The sequence below is a fragment of the Solanum pennellii genome, chromosome 12 (genome assembly GCF_001406875.1).
Source record: "Solanum pennellii chromosome 12, SPENNV200".
Lineage (NCBI taxonomy): Eukaryota > Viridiplantae > Streptophyta > Magnoliopsida > Solanales > Solanaceae > Solanum > Solanum pennellii.
Genome location: NC_028648.1, coordinates 80,566,719 through 80,593,353, shown reverse-complemented (window position 1 = coordinate 80,593,353; position 26,635 = coordinate 80,566,719). Strand labels below are relative to the sequence as shown.

General features: G+C 33.9%; 4 protein-coding genes across 4 annotated transcripts; 3 read left to right on the top strand and 1 right to left on the bottom strand.

Annotated features, from left to right (window-relative positions):
• The first annotated feature begins 217 nt into the window (after positions 1 to 217).
• On the top strand, positions 218 to 11,335 carry LOC107005670 (G2/mitotic-specific cyclin-2-like). Its single transcript, XM_015204313.2, has 12 exons — positions 218 to 447; positions 8,270 to 8,331; positions 8,436 to 8,538; positions 8,631 to 8,678; positions 8,784 to 8,832; positions 8,908 to 9,060; positions 9,139 to 9,267; positions 10,003 to 10,092; positions 10,183 to 10,404; positions 10,475 to 10,573; positions 10,673 to 10,851; positions 10,965 to 11,335. Exons 2-12 carry the CDS (start codon positions 8,277 to 8,279, stop codon positions 11,113 to 11,115), a joined length of 1,278 nt encoding a protein of 425 aa, XP_015059799.1. The 5' UTR covers positions 218 to 447; positions 8,270 to 8,276; the 3' UTR covers positions 11,116 to 11,335.
• On the bottom strand, positions 1,422 to 4,925 carry LOC107005669 (U-box domain-containing protein 15-like). Its single transcript, XM_015204312.2, has 4 exons — positions 4,287 to 4,925; positions 3,739 to 3,855; positions 3,139 to 3,552; positions 1,422 to 2,651 (listed from the first exon to the last, which is right to left on the bottom strand). The coding sequence occupies exons 1-4, from the start codon at positions 4,629 to 4,631 to the stop codon at positions 1,590 to 1,592; spliced, it is 1,938 nt and encodes a 645-aa protein (XP_015059798.1). The 5' UTR covers positions 4,632 to 4,925; the 3' UTR covers positions 1,422 to 1,589.
• Positions 11,336 to 13,342: 2,007 nt separating the features above from the next.
• Positions 13,343 to 18,811, top strand: LOC107005331 (O-fucosyltransferase 16-like). Its single transcript, XM_015203895.2, has 10 exons — positions 13,343 to 13,691; positions 13,821 to 13,871; positions 13,970 to 14,060; positions 14,242 to 14,318; positions 15,480 to 15,568; positions 15,695 to 15,878; positions 16,346 to 16,527; positions 16,978 to 17,080; positions 17,479 to 17,810; positions 17,896 to 18,811. The coding sequence occupies exons 1-10, from the start codon at positions 13,518 to 13,520 to the stop codon at positions 18,392 to 18,394; spliced, it is 1,782 nt and encodes a 593-aa protein (XP_015059381.1). The 5' UTR covers positions 13,343 to 13,517; the 3' UTR covers positions 18,395 to 18,811.
• Positions 18,812 to 20,718: 1,907 nt separating this feature from the next.
• On the top strand, positions 20,719 to 25,590 carry LOC107005365. The gene is made up of 11 exons (XM_015203943.2): positions 20,719 to 21,183; positions 22,546 to 22,637; positions 22,765 to 22,958; positions 23,400 to 23,439; positions 23,580 to 23,661; positions 23,757 to 23,834; positions 23,929 to 24,054; positions 24,411 to 24,532; positions 24,797 to 24,836; positions 24,985 to 25,059; positions 25,135 to 25,590. Exons 1-11 carry the CDS (start codon positions 20,885 to 20,887, stop codon positions 25,283 to 25,285), a joined length of 1,299 nt encoding a protein of 432 aa, XP_015059429.1. The 5' UTR covers positions 20,719 to 20,884; the 3' UTR covers positions 25,286 to 25,590.
• Positions 25,591 to 26,635: the final 1,045 nt, after the last annotated feature.

The window sequence follows — 26,635 nt, the reverse complement described above, 5'->3', positions numbered from 1 at the left end:
CGATATGACATGCGAGGGGTGAAAGGCAAGTGACGATACATAATATTGCTTGAGCATTAGGTATGCAACACATGAAATCGCGTTGAGTACCTTTACGCTTTAAATTATATTATCCTATACTATACTTTAAGACATTTTAACTTTACACTGATGATGCACAAAACTTAATTTAAATATTTCATTCTAACTTATATATATATCATTATAATAACTCCTTCCTTAATTACTTATCTTCATGATTATAAATTTGGTTCCAAGTTACATGTGGCAAGTCATGATAAGGAAACTCCATAGATGGACATACCAATATTGCATAATATATCTCTTCATCTCCATGATATCCATATTATTTCTTTTTTTCTACTTGCTTCATATCTCGTTCATACAAATCTTTTTTTAATTTACTCGACGATTCTATTGAGGGGTTATTTGGTAGCTGATTTGGAGGTAAGTTACGTAAATATTTAATTTTGTATAGTTATGAGGTAAGTTCATATATATAAGACATAATACATAAACATGACCTTTAACTTGATGTCAGTCGATAACTGTGACCCTTAACTATGGATGTGCACAAGTAGACACTTAACTTTGTATAAAATTGAACAAGTAGACACATACATAGCATGATATACGTAGGACGTCACGTAGGACACAAAATTTTCATGTAGGGTGCCATGTAGGATGAATATGTCAATTTTTTTAATTTTATACAAGTTTAAGTGTCTACTTGTGCACATCTAAAGTTAAGAGTCATATTTGCAATTGACGCCATGTTAAGGTTCATGTTTATGTATTATGCATGTAATATAATTAATACACGTGTTACTAATATCTGCATAACAGTAACCAGTCACCAAACGAGTAGCGTCACGTTTTCCTAGTGAAATCCCTTAAACCTATGAATTAAAGAGTACAAAAAAAATGTTTTCATGTTGTGTATAAGATGATTATTTAAGCTTTATTCTCTTCTGCTAATTTTGATTTTTCTTTGTTTCTCCTAATTAACATACAATTAATTAAGCTAATTCCTTGTTCAACTACTTTGAGTTGTATCCGCACTTAACCTTCTAGCCCCGCCCCTGCAATATGCAGGAGCGGACCTAGAGTACCCCTCGGTAAAAATTACGTTGTATATTTAAGGTATTTTAAAGAATTTTTATGTTTATGTATTGATTTTGAACCTCCTGAATATAAAATTAGAGGTTGACTTAGTGATTTAGGGGTTCAAACCACTACTTTCTTTTTTCCGTACCCCCTTAATGGAAATCCTGAATCCGCCACGGGTAATCTGTACACACCTACTTATGAGTAAAACAAAGCAAGATATTCTAATTTGTATATATTAGTGATTAGATGTACTAATTTGAATACTTTTTGTAAGAACATAGTGAAAATATTTACTACATTGGAAATTCTTGTCAAACTAGTAATGATTCAAATTTCGATTTAGATAATTCACCATGAATAATCGAAGTAGACGACAAGACGAGATGAAATGGAAATAGTTATATACTTTACGCGATTCTTTACAAACTAAACACAATTCACTATCCTAAACTATACAAGTAGAGCTAATTCGACTTGCGTTATAGACAAGGAATCTGTTCTGTTTTACTCATATGCTGCAATATAGATTTAGCTTTTCGTTGTCCTCTATCCGTCCCACTCTCACCAATCTCTACTAAATACTCGTAGACACCATACTGAAGTGCCGCGAGCATATGATTTGAATTGTGTATGCTTAACCTATGAAGCACCGCCACTGAACATTCCTTGTTCTTTGGAGTCCCATCTCTCATCAGATTAACGAGTGTTTCAATGAACGTAAGTTTTCCCATTTCTTGCCTTCCGTCTTGATGTGTTGCAAGAAGTAACAATAGAGACAACGCCTCGTCAACCATCTCTGAGTTTTTCTTCTCGAGTAACTGAAACAACGATGCTACAATCCCAGCTTCATTTGCCAAACGAACGTTCTGCTCATTTAAACAAAGGTTGAATAATGCAGTTATTGCATCCTTCTTACCTCTTATTGTACCGTTTTTCAACAATTCTATCAACGGTGGGATACCGTTTAACGAGCCTATAGCTTCTTTGTTTTCATCCAGCATAGATAAACTAAACAATGCTGCTGCAGAGTTCTCTTTAGCACCAACATTTCCATTCTGCAATATCTCAATTATAGCTAAAATAGGTTCTTCTTTCGATATAACATTTTTGTTTGTTTCATCAATCGATAAGTTCAAAAGAGCCGTCACAGCATGTTCCTGAATTCTAGAATCTGGATACGATAGTAGATGCACGAGTGGTGGGATTCCTCCGCGATTCACTATTAATGTCCTATTTTCAGGATTTTCTTTCGAAAGCATCCTGATCTCTTTCACAGCCTTTCTCTGCACTTCTAAATGACTCGACGATAAATCTTGAATCAACGACAAAACTTGTTCACCACTTTCATCCGAGGGGCTCTCGGGTTTTGGAGATTCTTGCTTTTGAGGAAGCTGAAAATTGTTCTTTTCACACCATTGTTGGATCAAATTCTTCAGGGCAAAGTTTGGGGCTAATGACAAGTGCTCCAAAATTTCCCCCGTTTTCGGACATGTTTGGCAACCGGAATCCAACAAATGTTGTATGTTCTCTCTTTCATATGTCTACAAATAGATGCAATGTGGAAAGGAAAATCAATCATACAAAGCAAATCAAATGAGTGAATGATCAAAAACCACCTCAAGTATTCTGTTATATTTCGAGTTTTCATACCTGAACTATCATGTATTCACTATTCCTACCTAAACTATCATCACCTATTTATCGCAAAACACACCTCAACTTATAGTTGAAGTGTGTTATTCGATAAACATTTGTTGATACTTCAGGTAAGAAACTCACGCATGTAATAGTTCAGGTGTGAAACTCGAAAAAACAAAATACTTTAGGTATGTTTTTGACCCTTCACTCTATGAAAATCGATCATTCTTCATATAAGGTACGAAAAAGCATCATCGTGAAGCATCATAGCAACTAAAAATGACTACATGAAAAGCAATTTCTTATCATATCTTATCTTTTTTTCGCCTTTTTGTTATAGGTATGGTAGCTCGAAGAGAAATAAACTTATCGTAGAGGAAGTGAACTCACCTGGCCGGTTGAGACAGTAACAGGATCGGTCATAGTCTCTAATGTGATCGGACAGAGAAATTCATTTGGAATAGCCAAAGAAGTGGATTTCTCATGAACTTTAATCATCAACGGTTCAATTTCTTCGAGTCCTGCAAAACTTCTGAATTTGTTTAGAAGACCTACTATCTTTTGCGTCTCTTCTGCATGACGACCTTTTCTTTCTTTAACTACTCTTCGTACTGATATTGTTTCTAACTTTAGGTCCTCGAGAGTACGCAAACCTAACTTGTTTCCTAGTCTATCTATGCTAGCACTATCTGCATTCCTATCACCATTTGTAGACAGCGCAACCATCAAATCCATCGTGAGTTCCATGTCTTGACTATCGTTTCTCTTCTTAGCTCTTTGAAATTGCCCTCTCACTAACTCCACCTGAAACCGGTGAACGATCAACATCAACAACAAACACAGTGGAATCTCACAAGTGGGATCTGAGGAGGATAAAATGTACGCAGACCTTACTCCTACCTTTGAGAAGGTAGATAGGCTGTTTCCGAAAGACCCTTAGCTGAACAAACAGCAACGCCAGAAAAAAATGATAAATGAAATGAATCGTACCTGTTCTTTCTCTTCATCCGAAATTCCAAAATCATCATAAGGTATGTTTTCCTGAGCTTGACTTAATCTTTCATACACAGAATAGAATCTTCCCATAACAGCCTCACTTTCTATGGCCTGCATATTTGTAAGTAAAACAAACATATTCAACCAACTCGAAATCGGTGAAAAAAAATGTATATTAATTAACCATAGTTAGGTGACAGAAGAGTGTGAAGAACACACACGTCATACTATCACTCGTTTGGTGTAAACAACAGGTGCAGATAAATATAATAATGACATAATCAACAACAACGACAACATAACCAGTGTAATCTCACAAGTGCCCTCGTAGAGATAGAGAGATTGTTTACACGTCAAATAGTTTGAAAAATGGATATAGATACGGGAGCAAAAACAACAACGAAATAAAGAGCATTACACAACAAACATGAGAAAGAAGAGTAACAACGACGAAATAATGCAATATTTCGAGCACAAAAAACACCCTACGATAGACAAAATGACGATATAATCAATCAATTGAAAAACAAAGGTTTGCTAACCAGATAAATTTTACTTCCACAATGGCAAGTTTTTAACAATTTCTTCGCGGATGAAAATGCTTTTTTCAATCTCATCAAACATTCGATGCCCGATTCAGGTATCTGTCCTTCGAAATCTCTAATCTCTTCGAAAAGAGGTAATAAAAGCTTCAATCTTTCGGAGAGAATATGACATTCCTCTCTTTGTGATCTCCTATACTCTTCATACGATCCAACGGTATGAATCACACCAATAAGTTCGCGTACCACTTCTCGTTTGTCTTGCGGACTCGTTTGACAGCTTGATCCGAATTCCTCCTCTACGGTTACCCCATCTTCAAGCTCGTGATCTCGATCCAACGCCATTTGATTTCCTCGAAAAATAAACAGAGTATCCTCTGTTTGAAAGTTGAAAAAAAATGAAACGAAATCAAAACCATAACCTAATCTTTTTTTTAAGAAAAAGTTAAGGCTTTGATTTCGATTTCGATTTTCGATTTCGATAAACTAATTGGAAAAAAGTGGGAAAAAATAGTTACAGTGGAAAATTCTGTTGAAAGTTGGAGGAGAAGAAAGAGACTAAACGCTTTTTGCGGGCTTCCAAGTGTTGAGATTTTGAAAGTTAGTTAATTCGGTACTTTTCACAAGTTCCCCCTTTTTCGTTTTACGAACAAAAGTTACTGAGTTCACGTAATATGTGTAATTCAAAATTATAATTTTTTGATAATCTATTTGATTTGGTGGGTTCAAATTTTATTATTTAACACATAATACATAAATGTATTATTTAACTTGTCTATGTCTTATATTTATGCACTTCGATTAATTGTGTGTACAAATAGACATTTAAACTTATATAAAGTTGAATAAGCAAATATTGACGTCCTACGTGACATAATACACGTAGGACACTGTGTAGGTTGAAATTTTTATGTAGGACGCATGTGTTTACTTGTTTAACTTTATACAAGTTTAAGTGTCTACGTGTACCCATTCAAAGTTGGAGGACATATATGTCAGTTGAGATAAAATTAAAAAATATGTTTATATATTAGGCATAAAATATAAATATGTCATTTAACTTAGTCTTAACTCATATTTATGCTCTCCAACTTTGACTGTGCACAAGTAGACACGTAAACTTGTATAAAGTTGAACAAATAGACACACACGTCCTACGCGACATCCTACATGACAATTTGTATCCTACGTGGTGTGTTATATCACGTAGGACTCATGTGTCTATTTATTCAACTTTATACAAGTTCAAGTGCCTACATATGCACACCAAAAATTAAAGCCAAGTTAAATAATACATTTATGTATTATATCTTATATATTATTTGCCCTTTAACTTGACTTCCGATGACATTTAAGACACGACATATTACAAATATGGCTATTTATTTAACTTTATATAAAATTTTAAATGACTTTTATCAAATCCAAAATTAGAGGACAAAAATATCTAATGAAATGATATTAAAAGATATATTGATATATTATACCAAAAAGAATAAACATCTCAATTCAATAATTTGGATACAAACAAACATTTTTTGACCATTGACTGTACTTAATATATGGAAACAAGGTAATGGTACAGCTGTGGAAAATCCAAAAAACAAATTATAAGAAAATGTAAAATAATATAAAAATATCATGCCTAAAATGTGAATTGATATAAAGGGATTCAACAAATATTACTTCCCCTATTATAATTTGTTTGTTTTATTTTTTAGTCCATTTTAATTTTTTTATAACTCTTTAATTTTAATTTTTTCTATAACATGTTCAATATGACAAAATTAAACGTCATATGTCTTTAATTTAAAAATCATAAAATTCAAAAAAAAATTAATACATAAATATGTTCTTTAAATTGATATCGATTTATATTTATGCCCTCCAAGTTTACTCGTTTTGATTTACACAAATAGATATTTAAACGTTTAGTAAGCTGAACAAATAGACACGCACGCCCTACGTGGTATCCTATGTGACAATTTCGGTCTTATTTGTATTATTTCACATACGAATCATGTGTTTACATGTTCAACTTTATAAAAGTTCAATTGTCTATTATTTCTGCATCATTGATATTCTGTATCCATATTGAAGTTCGCTAATTCTGAATTTGCATTGGAAAGTCTCTCGTTAAGGAGTAAAATGCTCTTTAACGAAGATGAATTTGTACTAGAAAAACTCAAATCCAACACCTCTGATTAAGCGAAAGACATAATACATATGTCATTTGACTTATTTTCAAATCACATTTATGCCCTTTTGGATGCACAAAACGCTTAAACTTGTATAAATTTGAACAAATAGACACACATGTACTATATGCCATCCTACATGTATTGTGCCACGTACGACTCATGTGTCTACTTGTTCAATTTCATACAAACTGAAGCGTTACATACTTATGTATATCCCAACTTGCAAGGCTTAAACGTAAAATGAGACCAAATTAAAGAACATATTTACGTATCATGTCTAAGTGAAATCAAGTCATATCAAACTTAATATAGAGAGCTCCGCTCGTTAATGTTCTGTATCTATATTAAAATTCGACTAAATACACGAATTTATTGGAATGATGTCTAGACTAATTTCTTTAATAGTGAAAAAAACCAAGTCATTACATCATTAAATGCTTTTAATATTTATTTTTTTTGAATGAGTAACCGCTAAGACCTAGGTGGGAAAATACACGACTTTTCATTTTAGCCAATATATATATACTAGCCGTTGTTTTCAAAATAATTTTAAAAAAAATACAAACAAAAACAAAAAAATAATACAATTATTTTGCCTTTAGCTCTAAATTAATTTGTAGATAAAAAAATAGAGAGAGTGAGACATTTTTTTTTTTATAAATAGTTGAATTGTGTTAAGTTTATAGTTTCTCTGTTTTCATTTTTTTTTTGAATTATTTTGGGTAATTTTTACTGAAAGATTGGATCTTTTTGAGAATCTGTATAAAGGTTCTTGATTTTTGAAGGTTGATGTTAGTCTGTCTTTCGATTTAATTTTTTGAATTTTTGATTCATTTAGATTAGTTTCTATTAGATCCTTTTGACGATAAAGGCCTCTTGTAGAAATGCATGATAAAACTGTGTATAATTGATCGAGCCCCGTGGGCTTTTTGTTTAGTATAAAGTATTCTTGATTTTGCAGGTTTATGTTCATTGTTTGTATTTTTTTGAATTATTTGGGGGGTTTTCTATTGAAAGATTAGATCTTTTTGAGAATCAGTATAAATGGTTCTTTCTGTGGAAACAGTCTCTTGTAGAAATGCAGGGTAAGACTGTGTACAGTAGACCTGCCCTGCGTGCAAGCTTAGTGCACGGGGCTGCCTTTGAAGGTTGATGTTCATCGTCTTTCTATTTAATTTTTGAGTTATTGATTCATTTAGATTAGTTTCGATTAGATCTCTTTTTGATAGTATAAAGGGTTCTTGTCGTGGAAACAACCTCTTATAGAAATGCACGATAAAACTGTGTATAATTGATCGAGCCCCGTGGGCTTCTTGTTTAGTATAAAGGGTTCTTGATTTTGCAGGTTTATGTTCATTGTTTGTATTTTTTTGAATTATTTGGGGGTTTTCTACTGAAAGATTAGATCTTTTTGAGAATCAGTATAAATGGTTCTTTCAGTGGAAACAATCTCTTGTAGAAATGCAGGGTAAGACTGTGTACAGTAGACCTGCTCTGCACGCGTATAGCAAAAGCTTAGTGCATGGGGCTGCTTTTTTTAGTATAAATGGTTCTTAATTTTGCAGGTTTTTTGTTTTTTTGAATCATTTTTGCACTAAAAGATTAGATCTTTTTGAGAATTAGTATAAAGGGTTCTTGATTTTGTGCAGGTTGATGTTTTCGGTTTGTGCTCTGCGATTTATTTTTTAGCTTGATTCTTGATTTTTCCCTTTAAAGATTGAACTTTTTTTTGAAAATTAAGTTTGGGTTTTTAATGTTGTTTGTTGTTCAATTTTTATTTAGGTTCAAGATGGTTGGATCAAATGAAAATTCCCAAGGTGTTGTAAGGCCTTCGATTCTTCGAGGTATGATTTGAATTTTGAATAGTTAAAATCATGTATAGACTATTGTATCTGATTTGAATTAACTTATGAAGATGGAAAATTTATCGTTTTTTTTTCGCTACTAGGGGTAATGGGGAATAATAGGAGGGCTCTGAGCACAATAAATGGGAACATAGTTGAAGCTCCACAATACCCTTGTAAGCTACGCAAGAAAAATGGAGTCACCGAGTAAGAAATATGATCAAACTCTTTAATGTATTAAGTTCCAAGATGTCTTTTTTTATCGCAATTCCATTTATGATCTTTCCAATTCTTTGTAGCAAGTATGTGGATGGTGAAATGAATCCAATTCATCGACCAGTCACGAGGTCAGACTTTGATTCTTGGTTGAGACTTCAGATAGCTCTTACTGTTAAATACTTTTATCATTTCGTCTGCTTTTCTTGTAATATTACGGGGGATTCTTGCCTCAGGAAGTATGCTGCACAAGTGGCTGACAAGCCGCAACAACCATCACTCGAGGTATATTTTTCAACGAGTACCATCTTGGAGTATGCTAGTTATGTCAGGAGGTGTTGATGGTGTTATCTTCCGCAGGTAACAAAGACAGTGGTCGAAACAGCACCTAATGGAAATGAACTAGAAGGTGTCATCATTACCGATGTTGAAGATTACAAGGCTACAAGTGACTATGTTGTGCCAATGTCTGTCCAACACACAGAAGCAATGATGGAGGAAATTGATCGGATGGTATAGTTGATTCATATACATACTCATTCTGGAAGATTTATCGATCGCTATCTATTTTTTGTTTTTTTTATTATGTAGGATGAAGAGATAGAGATGGAAGAAATAGAAAAGGCGTTAATTGTGGACATAGATCGTGCTGATAAAAAGAACGTACTAGCTGCTGTGGAGTACATTGATGATATTCATGCTTACTACAAGAAGATTGAGGTGAGAAATATATTCCAACACGATCGCACCTTTTGTAGAAGCTTTTTTAAACTTATATATTGAGATCCCATTTAAATATTGTTTGCGTACATCCTACCTTCCCCAGACCCCACTTGTGGAACTACATCGGATATGTTGCTGTTGTTAAGGTTTTATATAGGTTCTCTACCTGACCACCGTATTTAAGACGATTGATTCTTAGAAGTATGTTTGTGCATTTTCATAAACAGGATTAGGCTTTAAATATAAAACTTATTGATCTAAAATGAAACAAAAAGCTGATCATTAGACGTTCACTTTGTTCTTTCATTCTTAAGTATGGATGCTAACCAGATTCCCAGTATTATATGCAAGGTATATAAGATTCTCGAGAGTGAGTTCTTGATCATAATGGCCAACTAACGTTCGTATCCTGTTGTAGTTTTTGTGCCAATAGTAGCATAGTTGGTTACTTGTCCTTCCTTTTACGTATTACAATATAGGCAGGTGCTATTCATGTTGCCTTTAGCGGAAAATGGACTTATAATGCAAAGCTTTGAATGGGAAACTACTTTAGTTAACCTTCGAGTAGTAGTTTTCGTGCCAATAATAGCATCGTTGCTTATTTTACTTGTTCAAGTTCTCTCTGTAGCTTGCTCTATACACCCAAAGAATGACCGGATGAGATAAAATTTGTACAGCTTTCTGGATATCCGTTTGACGGAGGCACTTTTATAAATTTATATTTCATTTCAGAGTTCTGCTTGTGCCCCTCCAAACTACATGAAACAACAATTCGATATCAATGAGAGGATGAGAGCAATTCTCATTGACTGGCTGATTGAGGTATAAAAACAATAACTCGTAGCCTCTCCGAAATCCGTGAAACAACAGAAGGGCTTCTGGTCTCACTAATGTTCAATCAAATCTGTGTAGGTACATTACAAGTTTGAACTGATGGAGGAGACTTTGTACTTGACCGTTAATCTTATCGATAGATTCTTGGCTGTCCAGCCAGTGGTTAGGAAAGAACTCCAGCTGGTTGGGGTAACAGCTTTGTTTCTCGCTTGCAAGTACGAAGAAGTTTCAGTTCCTGTCGTCCAGGATTTAATTTTGATCTCCGACAAGGCTTACACCGGGATAGAAGTGCTTGGAATGGTAATTAAAATTTCATTTTGCCAAAGTTCTCCTAGCCTGCCATATGACTTTGATCGAGTACGTTCTGCAGGAGAAGTTGATGATCAATACTTTACAGTTCAAACTATCAGTGCCTACGACGTATATGTTTATGAAGCGATTTCTTAAAGCTGCTCAGTCCGATAAGAAGGTTATCATAAACTTACTAGTACTAAATTATCTTAGAGAAACGACAAGATTTGTGAATCATGACTAAGTACTGACAAATTTTCGGATATTCTTGAATCAGGTGGAGCTTCTGTCATTTTTCATGACCGAGCTATGCCTTGTTGAGTACGAAACGCTTAGGTTCCCACCTTCAATGCTAGCAGCTGCAGCTATATTTACCGCTCAATGTACACTAGGTGTGGCTAAGGAGTGGACTAAAACTTGCGAGAAGTATAGCAAGTATACTCGAGATCAGCTTTTGTAAGTATCTTATCCATCTATATTTACTTTTCTTCGTTTACAAAGATGGTTTATTCTTACCGAATGCACGTAGAAGCAACCCCTCTGAGTGTTTTGTTTTGTATATATAACAGGGAATGTTCAAAACTGATGGTTACTTTCCATCAGAAGGCTGCAACTGGGAGGCTTAATGCTGTACACAGAAAATATAGCATCTCTAAATATGGCTTCGTTGCAAAGATGTTCCCACCGGCTTCTTTTCTTTTAGAGGCAAGCTTTTTTTAGCACATGACGTTACTTGCATCTGCTTAACGAAACGTTGTACACTTATAGAGCAATTTAAGTTGCCCTTCTGGCCTGTGGGATTAGATGCCCGCATTCAGTAGACATGACGATGAGTTTTTTGTTATTTTTCGTGTGGTTACATTGCTCAATGTAGCAAGATTTAAGTACTTTTTACAAATTGTTGGTACTATTTTGCAAATCTAAACTCTGTTTAGATCCATTTCTGTGCTTCTCTTTGGTTTATGTGACAATATGTTAGGTAGTAATGACAGTTTTTTGAGCTTCAAAATGGCTTTAGAGCTAACATGGTGCTCCTTGGTTAGATGTGCAACATATCGGTGAATGTCACATATGATCGAGATAATTGTGCCTTCAATCACATGAAACCACGAGAGAGTTGCTACGAAAAAGGTTTAACATAAATACTAGTAGAAACAGTGAATTGTGTGATTGATATAATATTCCGTTCCTGAAAGCAACATATCGTTGAATGTCACATATGGTCGAGAAAATAGTGCCTACAATCACATGAAACCTCGAGAGCTAGTTGCTACGTAAAAGGTAGGACATAAATACTAGTAGAAATAGTGAAATTGATAAAGTTCTGTGGAGTTCATGAATGCATAATGACTAAAGATCTCGAATTTGTTAGAAAATTACTTTGGATATAGTGAACTTTCATTAGTTTAATCACAATTGCAATCTACAAATTGCAATTAAATTTATTAGAATATTAGTTGAAGTGGGAAAACTATAGTAGATGAGCTTTCAATAATTTAATCATAGATCCAATCTACAAATAACAAAATAACAAATTACTACCGATTATATTTTTATATTCGAAATTTACTAGCCCTATTTATCTGATTCACATCAAATAAGCTCATTATAGAAAAAAAAAAAGGCTTTCTATCAAGAAATTCTTCATTCATACTATTCCAATACGAGACTTTCTCCGCACACTCCTTAATGGTATATGACATGTTAATACAAAAACACTTCGTGAGTCTTCTATCAATCCTAACCTTACTAGACAGTATTATGTATCGTTATTGATGGTCGAAAATAATTACTTTATGAAATTAGTCGCGAATATGATAATTATTAAAAAAATATACATCTAAGAATCAGTTAAACATACTTTTCTAGTCAAATATTTTTTTCAACCCCAAATCTAACCTAATCCTCAAGTAACCAACCATTCAAAGATCTAAATCACAAACACACTCTCCTTTTTGCTTTATTTCTGTTTCTTCCCTTTTCTTTAATTACTCCTAATATATTAATTAACTTAAACTAATATTTCTTCTTTTGTCATTTTCTATAATTTATTATAACTTGTAAGGTAAATAATTGATCGATCCTCCGTAGATTATGATGAAATGGATAGAATTTCTTCATCTAGAATATAAATATGAAAAAATTCTTATAATCGATCCTTTACTTAACATTACACAATACAAATTCGAATTAAACATCATTTCAAAATTTAATTATTATCAATATTTCTTATAAATTATGTGGTAAATAATTGATCTGTTATCCACATATCGATGATGATGATGTGAATAATATTTTCTTTCATTTAGAAAAGTAAATGTGAATTATTTTCTTAAGGAATATACTTTCAAACTATCGTAAATAATATTCAGATACTCTTTTTCATAATTTAGGGACATTGGTGCCCCTGTCGTCCAAAACTAGAGCATATATACCTTTTATACTAACGGACATACACGTGTCATAATCTTATCCACTGACCCGACATCGGATCGATGGATAAGATTAACCACGTGGCCCTATTTTATCAAGGGCATATACATTCTAGTTTTTGGACGACACGGACACCAATGTCCCTAAAGTACGACAAAAAGTATGTGCTTTTTATTTATTATAGTTCGGAATATATTTATCTTTTTTTTAAAAATAAGTCATTTAATAATAACAATGTAAATTCGATTAATCATTAATTCAAAATTCAATCATTTCCAATAATATATTACTATTTGTATGGTAAATAATTGATCTGTATCATCTGGAAATCACAGTGAGATGAATAAGATCTGTTCGTCGAGAAAGGGAGATAAATACGAAAAAATTATATAATAAGTCCCTCACTTTAACATTACTCGATGCTTCAAATTATTTATTAATTCGAAATCTAATATAAATATCGAACACCGAATGAGATCCGAACAAAATTTGCTCTTTCCAAAAGCTAAAAACAGAAAAAGAGCTTCCTCCAATGCAAATCGTTGTCGTTATGGGGCCTAAAACCCCAAAATCTTCTCTAACAAATCTGTATTTCCAATAATACCCCTAAACCCTGTCCTCCGCGACACCACCGGAGGAGGAGTCAAAAATCAGCAAACACGCTTCCGACCACCAATCATCGCCGCCGTATGGCTATTCCACGGCGGCGCCACCAGCATCATCACAGCCGTGTGCGGTTTCTGTTCCCGGCAATTTTTGCTGTTTCCGCCATTATCCTCTTCTTATTCCTCTTCCTATCAATCCTCGCTCCGTCTCCTAATGATGATAATCACCTCCGCCATCTCCGTCGTGATGATTCATCGGTACATTAAATTAATCAATCACGCTGACTAAAAAAATGCTAAAATGTTTAATTTAAATGTTAAGTATTAATTAATTGATTAATATATGATAAAGTTCTAATTTGATTATATAATTTGTGATTTGTGTAGGAAGGGAAAAGCCGTAGTAATGAGAATAGAGTGAGTTTATCTCGTGTTAAGGTTGGGATTTAATCTGAATCTTATTGATTTCATTTGTGATTTGATTTGGTTTGGATCTAAGGTTGCTAAATGTGGTGTGGTTGATTGTTGAGTTCTAGATCAATGCAGAAGTTCATAATCGTGATCTCTGGAGTTCGAAAAATTCAAAGTTTTTCTATGGATGCAGTAATGCCAGCAGTAAATTTGCAAGTGCGTAAACTCGAAAATGAGCTCAATAGCTCAGCTTCTTTTATAGCATTTGTATTTGAAAAAAAAAAGAAGTAATCGGTTTGTTTTAGTATGTTTATGCAACAGTAATGATGGAGTGATTAATCAGGTTGAATTTGATCATTGAAATCTGATTGCGTATTTGTGCTGTTTCAAATTGCAGAAGCCAAAACTATCACACATCCGAATCGATACTTGTTGATTGTGACCAGTGGAGGTCTTAACCAACAAAGAACTGGGGTAAGAAAATATTACCAGATTGGTTTTTTAGAATTGAATATGATTTCTGTTTTAATTTGTTGACTAACTAGAAATGAGATTCTGGTCGAGAAACTGTTTTTTTCCAACACTTAAAGACAAATAAGGTAGTTGATTCAGTGATTGTTGTATTTTATAGGGTAGTTCAGATGACCTTGTCTTTTCTATTTTTAGATAGTTAATGCACAAGCAAGCCCGAATAAAGGTATCAGGTTGCTTTAGGTTCACAATTGTTAAAGCTAGTGTATTTATGAAATATCATCATTAAAATGTCTTGGGATGTGCTTTTCTAGATACGGCTACATCGGAACATGGATTGAAAAATTGGCACCCTTAATGTTCTAAAAGACAAATTACTGTGTATTGTAATAAAGAGGTCCAAATGAAGCTGGATGGATATAAAAGACTGTTTTAGCCAACTCAACTAGTTTGGTATTGAGACAGTTGTCGGTATTGTTGTAAGCACATGCACTGACAATCAAGGCATTAGATTTCACAGTGAACAATGCCCATTAATTAGGAGGTTCTCTATACCAGTAAGTGGAGAAGCTTTATGCAACTGGTTGGATATAACATCTTATGGTTGTTCAAGTGCTGCAGAATTTTATGTTCAGTTTGTGGCTTTCTGTCATATCAATGTTGTTGATTTTTGATTTTTGACTATTGCAAGATATTCTTGATTTGTAAATGAGTGCAACTAATTTTGGACTGAGTTATAGTTGTTGATTGATCATTGATTCATTAGAACCTCAAGATGCACCTAATTTGATTGGACAGACAAGTAATGATTATAAATCCCCAGTACAAAATTCATATCTGGTGATAGCCAATGTGTCTGCATAATCATGCTCTGGGATTTGATGATTGCGCTATACTTATTTGCACTTTTAAGTTAAATTGGCTACAGAAGATACACTTAAAAATTACCAGCCCATGCTAACTATAGGTTGTCAAATACTCCTCTATACGTAACATGATTCTGATAATTCCATCTATGTTTTTTCTAATGTATGGCCCTTTGAGTTGGCACTCCTTTTTGTTACCACCCGCGTACTTTAGCTTTCTGCTGGAACCAAAATATAAGACTGTGAAGCGTGGAACCTTCTATAGTTAACAGTGTAAGCTGGTCCATCTTTATGGCAGATAACTGATGCTGTTGTTGCTGCTCGCATTTTAAATGCCACTCTTGTTGTTCCAAAGTTGGACAAGACGTCTTTCTGGAAAGATTCTAGGTGAGTGAGTAGTATCAGAAGAATGATTTAGTATTTTCTTGCATATTGGTTTCTCCAACCATCACTGAACTTATTATTGTGTAGGTACATTTAAAATACTAATAATCCTGCTTGTTTCTCTTGCAGTGACTTCTCTGATATATTTGATGTTGATTGGTTTATAAAACATCTAACAACAGATGTTACAATTATAAAAGATCTTCCGCTTAGAAGAGGGCAGATATGGACACCACATAGAATGCGTGTTCCTAGAAAGTGCAGTGACAGATGTTATATAAATCGTGTATTGCCTGTACTCATGAAAAGACATGTGAGTTTTCAAGAAACTTGTATATCTTAGCAATTTGTGAATGAATGGAAACATATCTGAGAAGCACACTTTTGTTAATTATTTTTTGCACTGCAAGTTACTTTTTCTAACTCTTTAAGGTTGGAGGTTGAGGAGATTATTGTTGTCTCATTGCCTCAAGTTCATCAGTCCTAAATGTTTGAAAATTGGTTTTCAAGAGAACTAGGCCCTGAGGCTTCACTAACTCTAATATGTTAATTTTGGGAACTCTTCTTTTTTTTTTTTTTGTGGGAACTCTTAACCCAAAAAGAAATACAATTGCCTTGTACAGTAAGTGGAAAACCAGTCCTCTGTTTCAAATAACAGAAAGTATCTAGCTTATTCCTGGTTGTAGGGAATAGGGGATTGTTCTTTCCTGTATGCTGTGTATTAGTATTGTGTATTATTGATATCACAAACCTGTATTAGCAGTCTACTTCTTGTGACAGGCTGTACAGATCAGCAAGTTTGACTATCGACTTGCAAATAAGCTGGATACAGATTTGCAAAAGCTTAGATGCAGAGTCAATTATCATGCCCTGAAGTTTGCGGACCCTATACTCAAAATGGGTGAGAAATTGGTCCAGCGAATGAGAATGAGTAGCAAGCATTATATTGCCCTTCACCTAAGGTTAGTCATAAGATCTGACTTGATTTTATGATTTCTTTTTCTTATTTTATTTCTCTGTCTTTTCCTTTTGTCTTCAATTTCCTTACGACTGCTGCTGGTTATGTCCTTCAAGTGAAGAACCAAATGTAATGTCCTGGATATTTTTCTTGGTGTGTTTATTTCATGTTTCCCTTCAGTAAGCTGAAGAGTTTGTCTACTAGCAATCACTGTTCACGGATGCTTATATTCTGAAATGAAATGTTATGTTTCATTTGTAACGTATGATGATTTTGTAGGACTTTGATCCTTGAATAAATTGTATATGAGATGACTGGTTCAGAATTCATGATAATCTGCTTGATGTATTCTGTTTTTTAGATGACATGTTCACTTTGGATGGGGAGTTATGCTTTGCTGCAGTTTTGGGAATTCTTGAGAAGAATAAGTTTGCTTATAGTGTATTGTTTACAGGTTTGAACCTGATATGCTTGCATTCTCTGGATGCTATTATGGTGGAGGGGATAAGGAGAGGACAGAACTGGGAAAGATAAGACGGAGGTGGAAAACTTTACATGTGAGATCCCGAAAGTTTCAGATTTTGGTCATTTCCTAATGTATCATCATGACAATACTGTTTGCTCCACTTATGCCTTTTTGCTGTAGTTATATCTCTTCTGTTCAGATTTTCAATTTTGTAAAATACAAAGTAAAAGATCTATGGAAGAAGAGAAGTAGTGTGACACTGGATAATCTGGGAAATAAACTGGATTTCTGTCATCCTTGTGAGACCAGGTCTCCCTCGAAGCAGTATTAGGAGAAAGATGTGTGTGTGTGTGTGAGAGAGAGAGAGAGAGAATTGTTTTTATGAGATATTTTTAGGTTAATGGAGGCAATTTCCCTGTCTTCCACACCATATGATAGAATTGTCCAAGGACTGAAGTGTGTGTAAACTCTTTCTTTATACATGTGCAGAATAGCAACCCGGAAAAGGCAAGGAGGCAAGGAAGATGCCCTCTTACTCCTGAAGAAGTTGGCTTGATGCTAAGAGCACTTGGATATGGAGAAGACGTTCATATTTACGTAGCATCTGGTGAAGTGTATGGAGGTGAAGAGACATTGGCACCATTAAAGGCCCTCTTTCCGAACTTTTACTCAAAGGACACTATTGCCAGCAAGGAAGAGTTAGAACCATTTTCTACATATTCTTCTAGAATGGCTGCTCTTGACTTCATAGTTTGTGATGAAAGTGATGTATTTGTTACTAATAACAACGGAAACATGGCAAAAATTTTAGCAGGACGAAGGTATGCTGCTTTCCTTTCCGGCCTTTCAATTGTTCTGCAAATTTTATTTAGATTCTGTTCTAATATATCTTTTCTTTTGATGTAGGAGATATTTTGGTCATAAACCTACCATTCGCCCAAATGCTAAGAAACTAAATCGTGTGTTCTTAAATAGAAATAACATGACAACAGAGGAATTTTCTTCCAGAGTTCATACGTTTCAAAGAGGATTCATGGGGGATCCCAAGGAGGTGAGGCCAGGGAGGGGTGAATTTCACGAAAATCCATCAACATGCATTTGTGAGGATGCTGAGGCTGAAAAGAAAATGGATTGGGATCATCGAAAAAATGGTAAAGACAATGTAGCTAAGAAGAAAGACGGTGATGATAGGAAGAAAGATATTGAGGCAGTTGTTCATGATGAAAATGTAGACTATGAGCCAGAAATGGCTGATCCTGAGGATGAAGAAGAAGATGAGGATAACCCTCCGGGCGAAGTTTCACTTGGTAACTCCAAAACTGAAGTTTTGTCCAATGGAACAAGTACCGATTATGACTCTTCCATGCCTGAGGATACTGAGTTGGACGAGTTGCTTTCAGATTGAGAAAGGATCAAAGATTTACCTTTCGAGAGGTTTTGCCTGTATATAAACCAGCCTTCCTTAAAAGAGTTCTTCGGGCATTAACCTATTTTCAACGTGTTCACTTGTGAATCCCCGTGGCTGAAGCCTTGACCACAAAGTAACGCGGATCCACTTCTCCTTGAGATATTCAGTTAAGAGTTATCGGGGAAAGAGCTTGAAATTATAGTATCTTCGAGGCCTATGATCCACAATGCTTGAACTCGTGATGTGTAGCCGCTAAGATGGAGCTCCCCGGAGAGGGAAATTTTTTACTGGTATAGTGTTCAAACATTGTTGTATACATAGACGAGAATGTTAATTGCTAATTGACTTGCTAACTTTGCTGGGTAAACATTTGTTTGAGAGTTTAAATATAATCTGCTTTAGTTGTTCTTTGAATGGTTGTGTATTTGTATTTTTTGAAGATATTTAGGTTTGACGATGACATGAGTTGAGCTCGGAGGAGTGATGATTTATGTTAGCGGATTTCAACTTGTTGGGTATTGAGGCATAGTTATCGACTTATCGGGGTCGTGGATACATAAGTTTATATCAAGTTGTATTTAGTCTAGTTAAATATCAAGTAGAAAAGGTTTAACCATCAAGACATAGTAAAAGGTTATATTTGATACTTACATCAAACCAATAAATATAAGATATTACTCTTATTTTCTATAGACATATTTATCATTTAATCGTAATCAAATATTCTTATTCTTATTTTAATTGTTAAAATTACATTATTTAGTCCAAAATGAATAAAACGTGTGAGTTTTCTACCTAATGTACTCGTAGGGATAGGCGGAGCTAGGGAATTGGAAGGGGTTCATCCGGACCCTTTGTAGAAAATTTAAAATATATATCGAATTTCTTTAACTTCTTTCTATATTTACTTATTATTATTATTTTAAATCTTTTTTTTCTTTGATTTCGATTATTACTTGTATGCTTTGTACTTCTATCATTGTATTATCTCATTGTTATTATTGCACTCCTATTTATATCCTATTTTTCAAGCGGTTTAGCATGCTTAATTCAAGTTAAAATATATCAAAAATAGTTTTTCTATTGATATAAAGTAAAAATAAATTATTTATATCCATTTTTTCGAACCCTACTTATGAAATTGTACCGTATTTTATTATTATATTTTAAATCTTTTTAATAGAAAATTTTGATTCCGTCCCCGCTATATGTGGGGTAAGCCTATGGTTGGTTGTGAGTAAGTTTAGTATAGGCCAATTGTTAGATTTGTCCAACCAAATGATTTTGTGCCACCTACTTATGTGGGGTTTGAAATTTTGTTCACCCCTTAACTCAGCCTATTATTTTGTAAACAAAGCCTTTTTTTTCCCCTCTCTTCTTGTTGAGCTTATCCAAATAGACATGACATAATACTATATTTTATCATCCACTTCTTGTACTTTTAAACAACATTTTTATTGTTTGTCTCTTTTCTTATGTTACAAATCATGTGGTCTTGCTTTCACCATGAAAAATGTGTCATGTTAACATGTAGCTTATGCCATATCACCACAACACTTTTGTTGATATGTCAGATGTGTGTATTCACCACTAATAAAGTAGCAAAAAGGTAGCTTGGATCAGTATCGGAGTCAGAAATTTCATAAAGAGTGTTAAAAATAGCAGTTTATGATATTAAGGGTGTTTAAAATATTTTATTTAATCATTTCGTATATAACTTTTACTTATATATATGATATTTTTTCTGTTGAAGGGTGTCCAACTGGACATTTTTTACCAACATGTGGCTATACCATTGTTTGGTTGCTGATTGGAGATATGTAGTTATTAATAAGTAGCAATCGATAATACGTATATACAATTCTTTTATAACTAGCAACCAAACGATCTCTAGGTATGATCAATGGCAGAGCTAGCTTGAAAGGAAGATCGGTCTTTAGATGAGAGGTACATAGACGATTGTTATTCAGTTCATCTGATATATGAAAAATTGAACATTGTTAGGGTCGCTATATATACAAACGACGACGAATACACCTTCTCTCCAAACTTTCTCTTTCATTATTTCTTTCACGACGAGAGAACTGCGGTTCGTATCATGATTCAAACAAAAAAACACTACTATGACATATAAATTGAGATTAATAAGATTTTGCCATTTGGTAATATTTTATCCAAAATGGACTATGCTGAGTCAACATAAATGACTACGTGGCAAATCTTGTGTGGCGAAATGATTTACAAATTCACAAAGCCAATTGAACCACTCTTATAAATTCCATAAATTAAAAATATTCCATTTTACATAAAATTTTACAAATCATATAAATTTATTTTTATTTTTTTATTTTTTTTGCTGATTTTTTGAGTCCTCAGTTTAGTGTAATTCTTCTTCGATTTTCCACTTCCCATTTTCGATTAAACTTCAAACTCTTCAATTCCCATTAAAACTCAAATTTTCAGTGGCATTTTTAGTAAATAACTACAATGGCGGCGGCGGCGGCGGCGACCACGGCGGCGGCGGGTTCTAATGGTTTAACGGGTCCATTAGGAGGTAAGCTCAAAAGGGTCGATGTAGGAATTGGATTTGTGGAGTTACAGAGGAAGAGAAGAAGGGTTTTTGGTGTTAAGTGTTGTTGTTCAGATTCTGTGGTACCAATTAGAGGGATTAATGGATGTGTTGAGAAATGCGATAACTGGAGATTTGAGAGTAAGAAAAGTAGTCATTGTTATCGGGTTAAAGTGCAGGCTTCTTCTTCTTCTACTATGCCGTTTGCATCTCCAAAGTGAGTTTTTTCCTCTTTTTTTTTGCTTTTGATTTTAGTATTTTTATGATTAGGGTAGCTTTTAATAGTTATTATCTCAGAAACTCACTTGTTGACTGACCAACTGAGAAATCGATTTAATTTATGTTTATGACAATCCATATTGAAGGAGGTAGCTTTACCTTGTATATAAATCTAGGTATTAGAGAAACTTTGTTGTAGGAAACGAATACACGACAACGAGCAACAAAGGAATTACTCCATCTGGTTTAATTTGTTTGTATGGTTTTGACTTGGTACGGAGTTTAGGAAAATTAAAGAAGATTTTTGAATTGAACTAAGGATTGTATCAAAATGCATTTTTTCTTTAACGGACGTAAAAGGGAAGTAAGACAAACAAATTAAAATGGAGGGAGAACTACCTAAGGTGCGACTAGCCTTGGCATAAAATCTGTCGGCTGATACGAGCTTTAGATGCATACAAAATCTCATTGTCGTCTGAAGTTGAAGAAGGGTGTTATTTATTTAAATACAAGAAGAGAAAGTAAGTTGAGAAAGGTGTTATCTTTTGTTAAAGATCTTTCTTTTCTTTCCAAATGCACCACACTGTAGCTTTACAAGCATTGATTGAATAATTTAGCATTTGATTCGTGTTCTCTTAGCTTCTAGTTGTCTTTGACTGTCTTATGCGTGAATATTTTCAGAACTTATGTAGTATGTCATTCCTTGAATTCTCCATTTTGCGATGGACAAAAGACGATTCATGTCCTCTGCTAAAGCTCCTTGTAATATGTTTTGTTAAAACCTCAATAGCAGGTGATTTGGGGGGTTTCAATTTATTTTATAACTTTGCCATGTCTTCAACCCCATTGTGAACATCCTAATTGAGTCACTGTGAACGATACATCTGTTATCAAAATTGACATTGATAATCTGTGAAATTTTCGCACGATTCATCTTTTGTACACTATATTCATCTTACCGGTGCACTTTCCTATATGTGATCACCAAATAAACAAAAAGTAGAAGTATCCTAACACTTCACACTTCTTTTGGATTGTGAAACAAAATAAAACGCTTGTTTATTGTCTATAAAGGAATATATTTGTGTTGCTTAGTATCACTATTAGGTTTGAACTATTGAAATGGTTGCACTTAGCAACGTCTGAGAATGGTAAAGCTCCATAACCTGTCTTGAAGGCCAATCACCAACCTATTCATTGTATGCTTGGTAGCCTTGATATGAAATCTTAAAAGAGTCGTTGAGTATCTGGGATACTAGAAGATGTTCACCTCAATTTTTCCCTTTCCCTCCTTTGCTATGATTGATTGGAAAGGAATGTTTGTTTGTTTGTTTGCTTGTAATAGTTTTTTATTTTGTAGATCCCGATTTGCTTCAAAGCAAGAACAGTTCTTCCCACGCTGCACTCCGAGAAACTCAGGCCCTCAATCTCATGACTCTCCACCAAAACGAGGTACTATAATGGTCCAGCCTCCTTGCCTACCAGAAAACTTTTCGTTCGCTCTAGATTTAGTCAATTTTCTCTAATATTTTAAGGGCCTTAGTGGTACTTGATGATAAATTTTCTGCTTTCTTTTTAGACACTGGTATTGCTAACGAGAAAGAGTGGGGCATCGACATGCTAAACGAGAATGTCAATGAATCTGGGACTAACGAAGATGGTAGTACTTGGTATCGAAAGAGTGGAGAAAACATTGGTGAAAATGGATACCGATGCCGATGGACCAAAATGGGTGGGAAGAGCCACGATGGTGCCTCAGAATGGAAAGAAATGGTACACATGTTATTAAGGTTGTATTGCTATGGATGTCAAAAGATTGTATTTAAGAAACATAGTCAAGCAGCATGCTATGTTTAGAACACACATGCATATTATTGAGCTTCCTCTCAAGCTGAAGTTTGCGCTGGTTCACTTTTTAAGGAACTAACATGTAGTTGGAAAAAAGTTAGTGGTTTGCATCTAGGATTATCTGTTGTGGACTTTCCAGTTAGTCGTAGTTACAAGTTTGTAAGTCTGATCGATCAATCTTTTGCTTATAAATTCTGTGCATACTATATAAGCCTGAGTTATTAAATATGCAACTAGATAAGCATACACTGGGAGGTTCTGGATCGTTGCTGATCTCAATATTAATTTGTTGGCATTTCTTTATAACCTTATCAAGTATCATCCCAGGTGGATGCATTTAATTGGATTTCTTGATCTCCTTGACAGTGGTGGGAAAAAAGTGACTGGACCGGTTACAAAGAATTAGGTAATACTAATTTTTGTCTTGCATTTATATGTTGTAACCATATTACTCATTGATCTGAGTATTGCTTTTAGTCAAGCAATGTCACTTGTACTTCTGGGATTCATAATTTATTCACGTTTTTGTTTGTTTTATGATTGTAGGCGTAGAAAAATCCGGGAGAAATGCTGAAGGAGATTCATGGTTGGAAACATGGCAGGAAGTTCTTCATCAAGACGAGTGGAGGTTGTATATCCAACTTTTTTCTGATATTATATGCTGCTGAATCAATGCTTTGACAAAACCATACACATATATAACACTGCATTTTCTTACTTCAGCAATTTAGCTAGGATAGAGAGGAGTGCGCAAAAACAAGCAAAATCGGGTACAGAGAATGCTGGGTGGTATGAGAATTGGTAAGACTTGTGAAATGGAAGATTCATAATCATGTTGTCATGAACAATGAAATAAACTGCAAATATGGTGTTAAATCGCATTATTTTGATGCAGGTCAGAAAAGTATGATGCAAAGGGTTGGACAGAGAAAGGAGCCCACAAGTACGGTCGACTGAATGAACAGTCGTGGTGGGAAAAATGGGGAGAGGAATATGATGGAAGAGGATCTGTCCTTAAATGGTATGTTGTTTTTTCCGTCATCCAAAATAAAAAGGTACCTTATTTAACTTGTTTTCTTGAAGACGAAAAGGAGTTGCTTCAAGTTGTCAGATACGCTGGACTTGTTGGAAATTTTTAATAAGGAAGTTGGAATATTAAACGTTACTGATTTTCAACAAAAACCTTTACTTCATAAAAAGAAATATCTGAATGAGAAAGCTAAGATATATGCCTTCACTAATAGTATAATTGAGGTCGATAATTTGCTTTATAAGATAATAGAGTGGTTAACTGCTTATGTATGACCTATTTGTGGTTAACAAAATGATTCACCTCCGCATTTTGTTGCTTATAGAATCATATACTCTCTTTCTCAGGACTGATAAGTGGGCAGAAAGTGAATTGGGAACAAAATGGGGAGATAAATGGGAGGAGAAATTTGTTGCTGGCATTGGTTCACGGCAAGGGGAGACTTGGCATGCATCACTCAGCAGCGAAAGTAGGTCCTATCTTGTTTTTTCCATTGTTGTCAACAGTTGCATAGTACATTTTATGCATACTAACCTTTTATGAAATGTTTCACACATTTTAATTCCTACAATAAATGAACGGAATCCATCAAACATATATCACTTGCTATATTCGTAAGATCTGAATTTATAATTTTAGAAGTAATACATTCAAGTTTAGGGACAAGTTAACTGTTCTTTTCTTGAACATTGATGTGATATTTATCCCGATTTTTTTCGTTGTAATAATCCAGGATGGTCAAGGACATGGGGAGAGGAGCACTTTGGAAATGGGTAATTTTATGACTATACATTCAATGTTTCATCGTGTTCTATGATATCTTGCAAGTTGCATATTGATTTCCTAGATACGTTTTCCTCTCTGAAACCCAAGTGATAATATAAAAGAGACTCAAGGTATGCCCCTTTGTTCCTCAATCAGCAAGGTACACAAATATGGCAAGAGCACAACTGGTGAAAGCTGGGACATGGTTGTGGATGAAAAAACGTATTACGAGTAAGTGAATGTCATCTATGTTTGCATGTTTTCATTGGTATACATCGAAGTAAAACGTCTTACTTATGATTGAAGGGCTGAGCCTCACTACGGATGGGCAGATGTCGTAGGTGATTCAAGTCAATTATTCTCTATACAACCTCGAGAACAACCTCCTGGTGTGTATCCAAACATTGATTTTGGGTCATCTGTGCCTCCAGACGATGAGTCCCCTCCAACTAGATGATTTCTTCTCACCAATACTGGAGAGAGATAGTCGTGACGTATGTGCAATTTGGCATGAACACCATCGTAAGTCTCCTCCAACATCTTCACAGTGACAACGCGTCATCTCATTCATCGAGATTGATTCTCAAGATAGCTACTTACATTTTTTTTTTCGAAATTTAGTTGTAACCTTTTGCTAGTTGCTACTGTTAGTTTATTTCATTCTTTCAGCATTGTGGTATTTGCATTTGTTTTGTATGTTTGACATGTTCTAGAGGTCCTTTTGGATCTCTCAAGTCAAAATTTTGACATTTTTTCGTTCAACGCTCTCACTGGCTTTACCATTCTCAAAGAATCTTGCGTTCGATTTCAATAATTCAATTTTGAATAGTAAAACCTATTATTCTTTATATTTCTTTGTATAATGAATTAATCACTTACTATTAGAATTTTACATTTAAGATTGCCTTTCTTATAATATCCTTTCCTTAAATAAAATATACCTATCTTAAATTCATTCATAAACACATTATTTGATGCTTTCTTCCTCTTACACTTGTTTATTTAGCTTTAAATATTTAATCACCAACTACTTCAAACTTATAAGGTTGATCAAACTAACTACAGAATTTCGAAAGAAAAAAGTGGATCTAAGATATAACCTAAATTTAACCTAACTAACTTTTAGATTCTTATCATTGAAATCGTTTTAACTTTTAAAAGTATAAGGTTCTACTATTGATACACTTCGGGACATCTATTTTTAAGTATTTTTTTAAAGAATATATAACACTAATATATACTATTCAAAAAGAAAAACTTAGGTTTACGTAAACTCAGTGACTCCATTTAGATACACCCCTGATCAAATAACTCTTTTAAGTGTAAAAAAATAAATGTGAATTGAAATATACGAAGAACTAACAATGCAACAAATATATTATAGTTTTTCTTTGAGTAGATAGTATATTATTATTATTCCTTTTAATCTTCAATAGACAATTAAAAGTTCTCAATCAAATATATTTTTTAACATACAAATATATATATGTTTGACTACAAAAAAATAAAAATAAAATAACTTGCTCATTATGTTCACTATTTATGAAGTAATTGATTTACTTTACACAATAAGCTTTAACAAATTTATTTTCATATAATATGTACTTATGTCATTATAAAATACAAAAATAACAAAATTTAATGATAAATGTTTATGCATTTATGCATTCTTTTTCAACAAACTAGTCTAATCACTTTAATAAGTAATAAATATTTCTCATTAAGATAAACTCATCATTAAATTTAATTATCCAAAAACAACTTACAAAAAGAAAAAAAATAAGACCATTAATTCTAAGGGAAATTC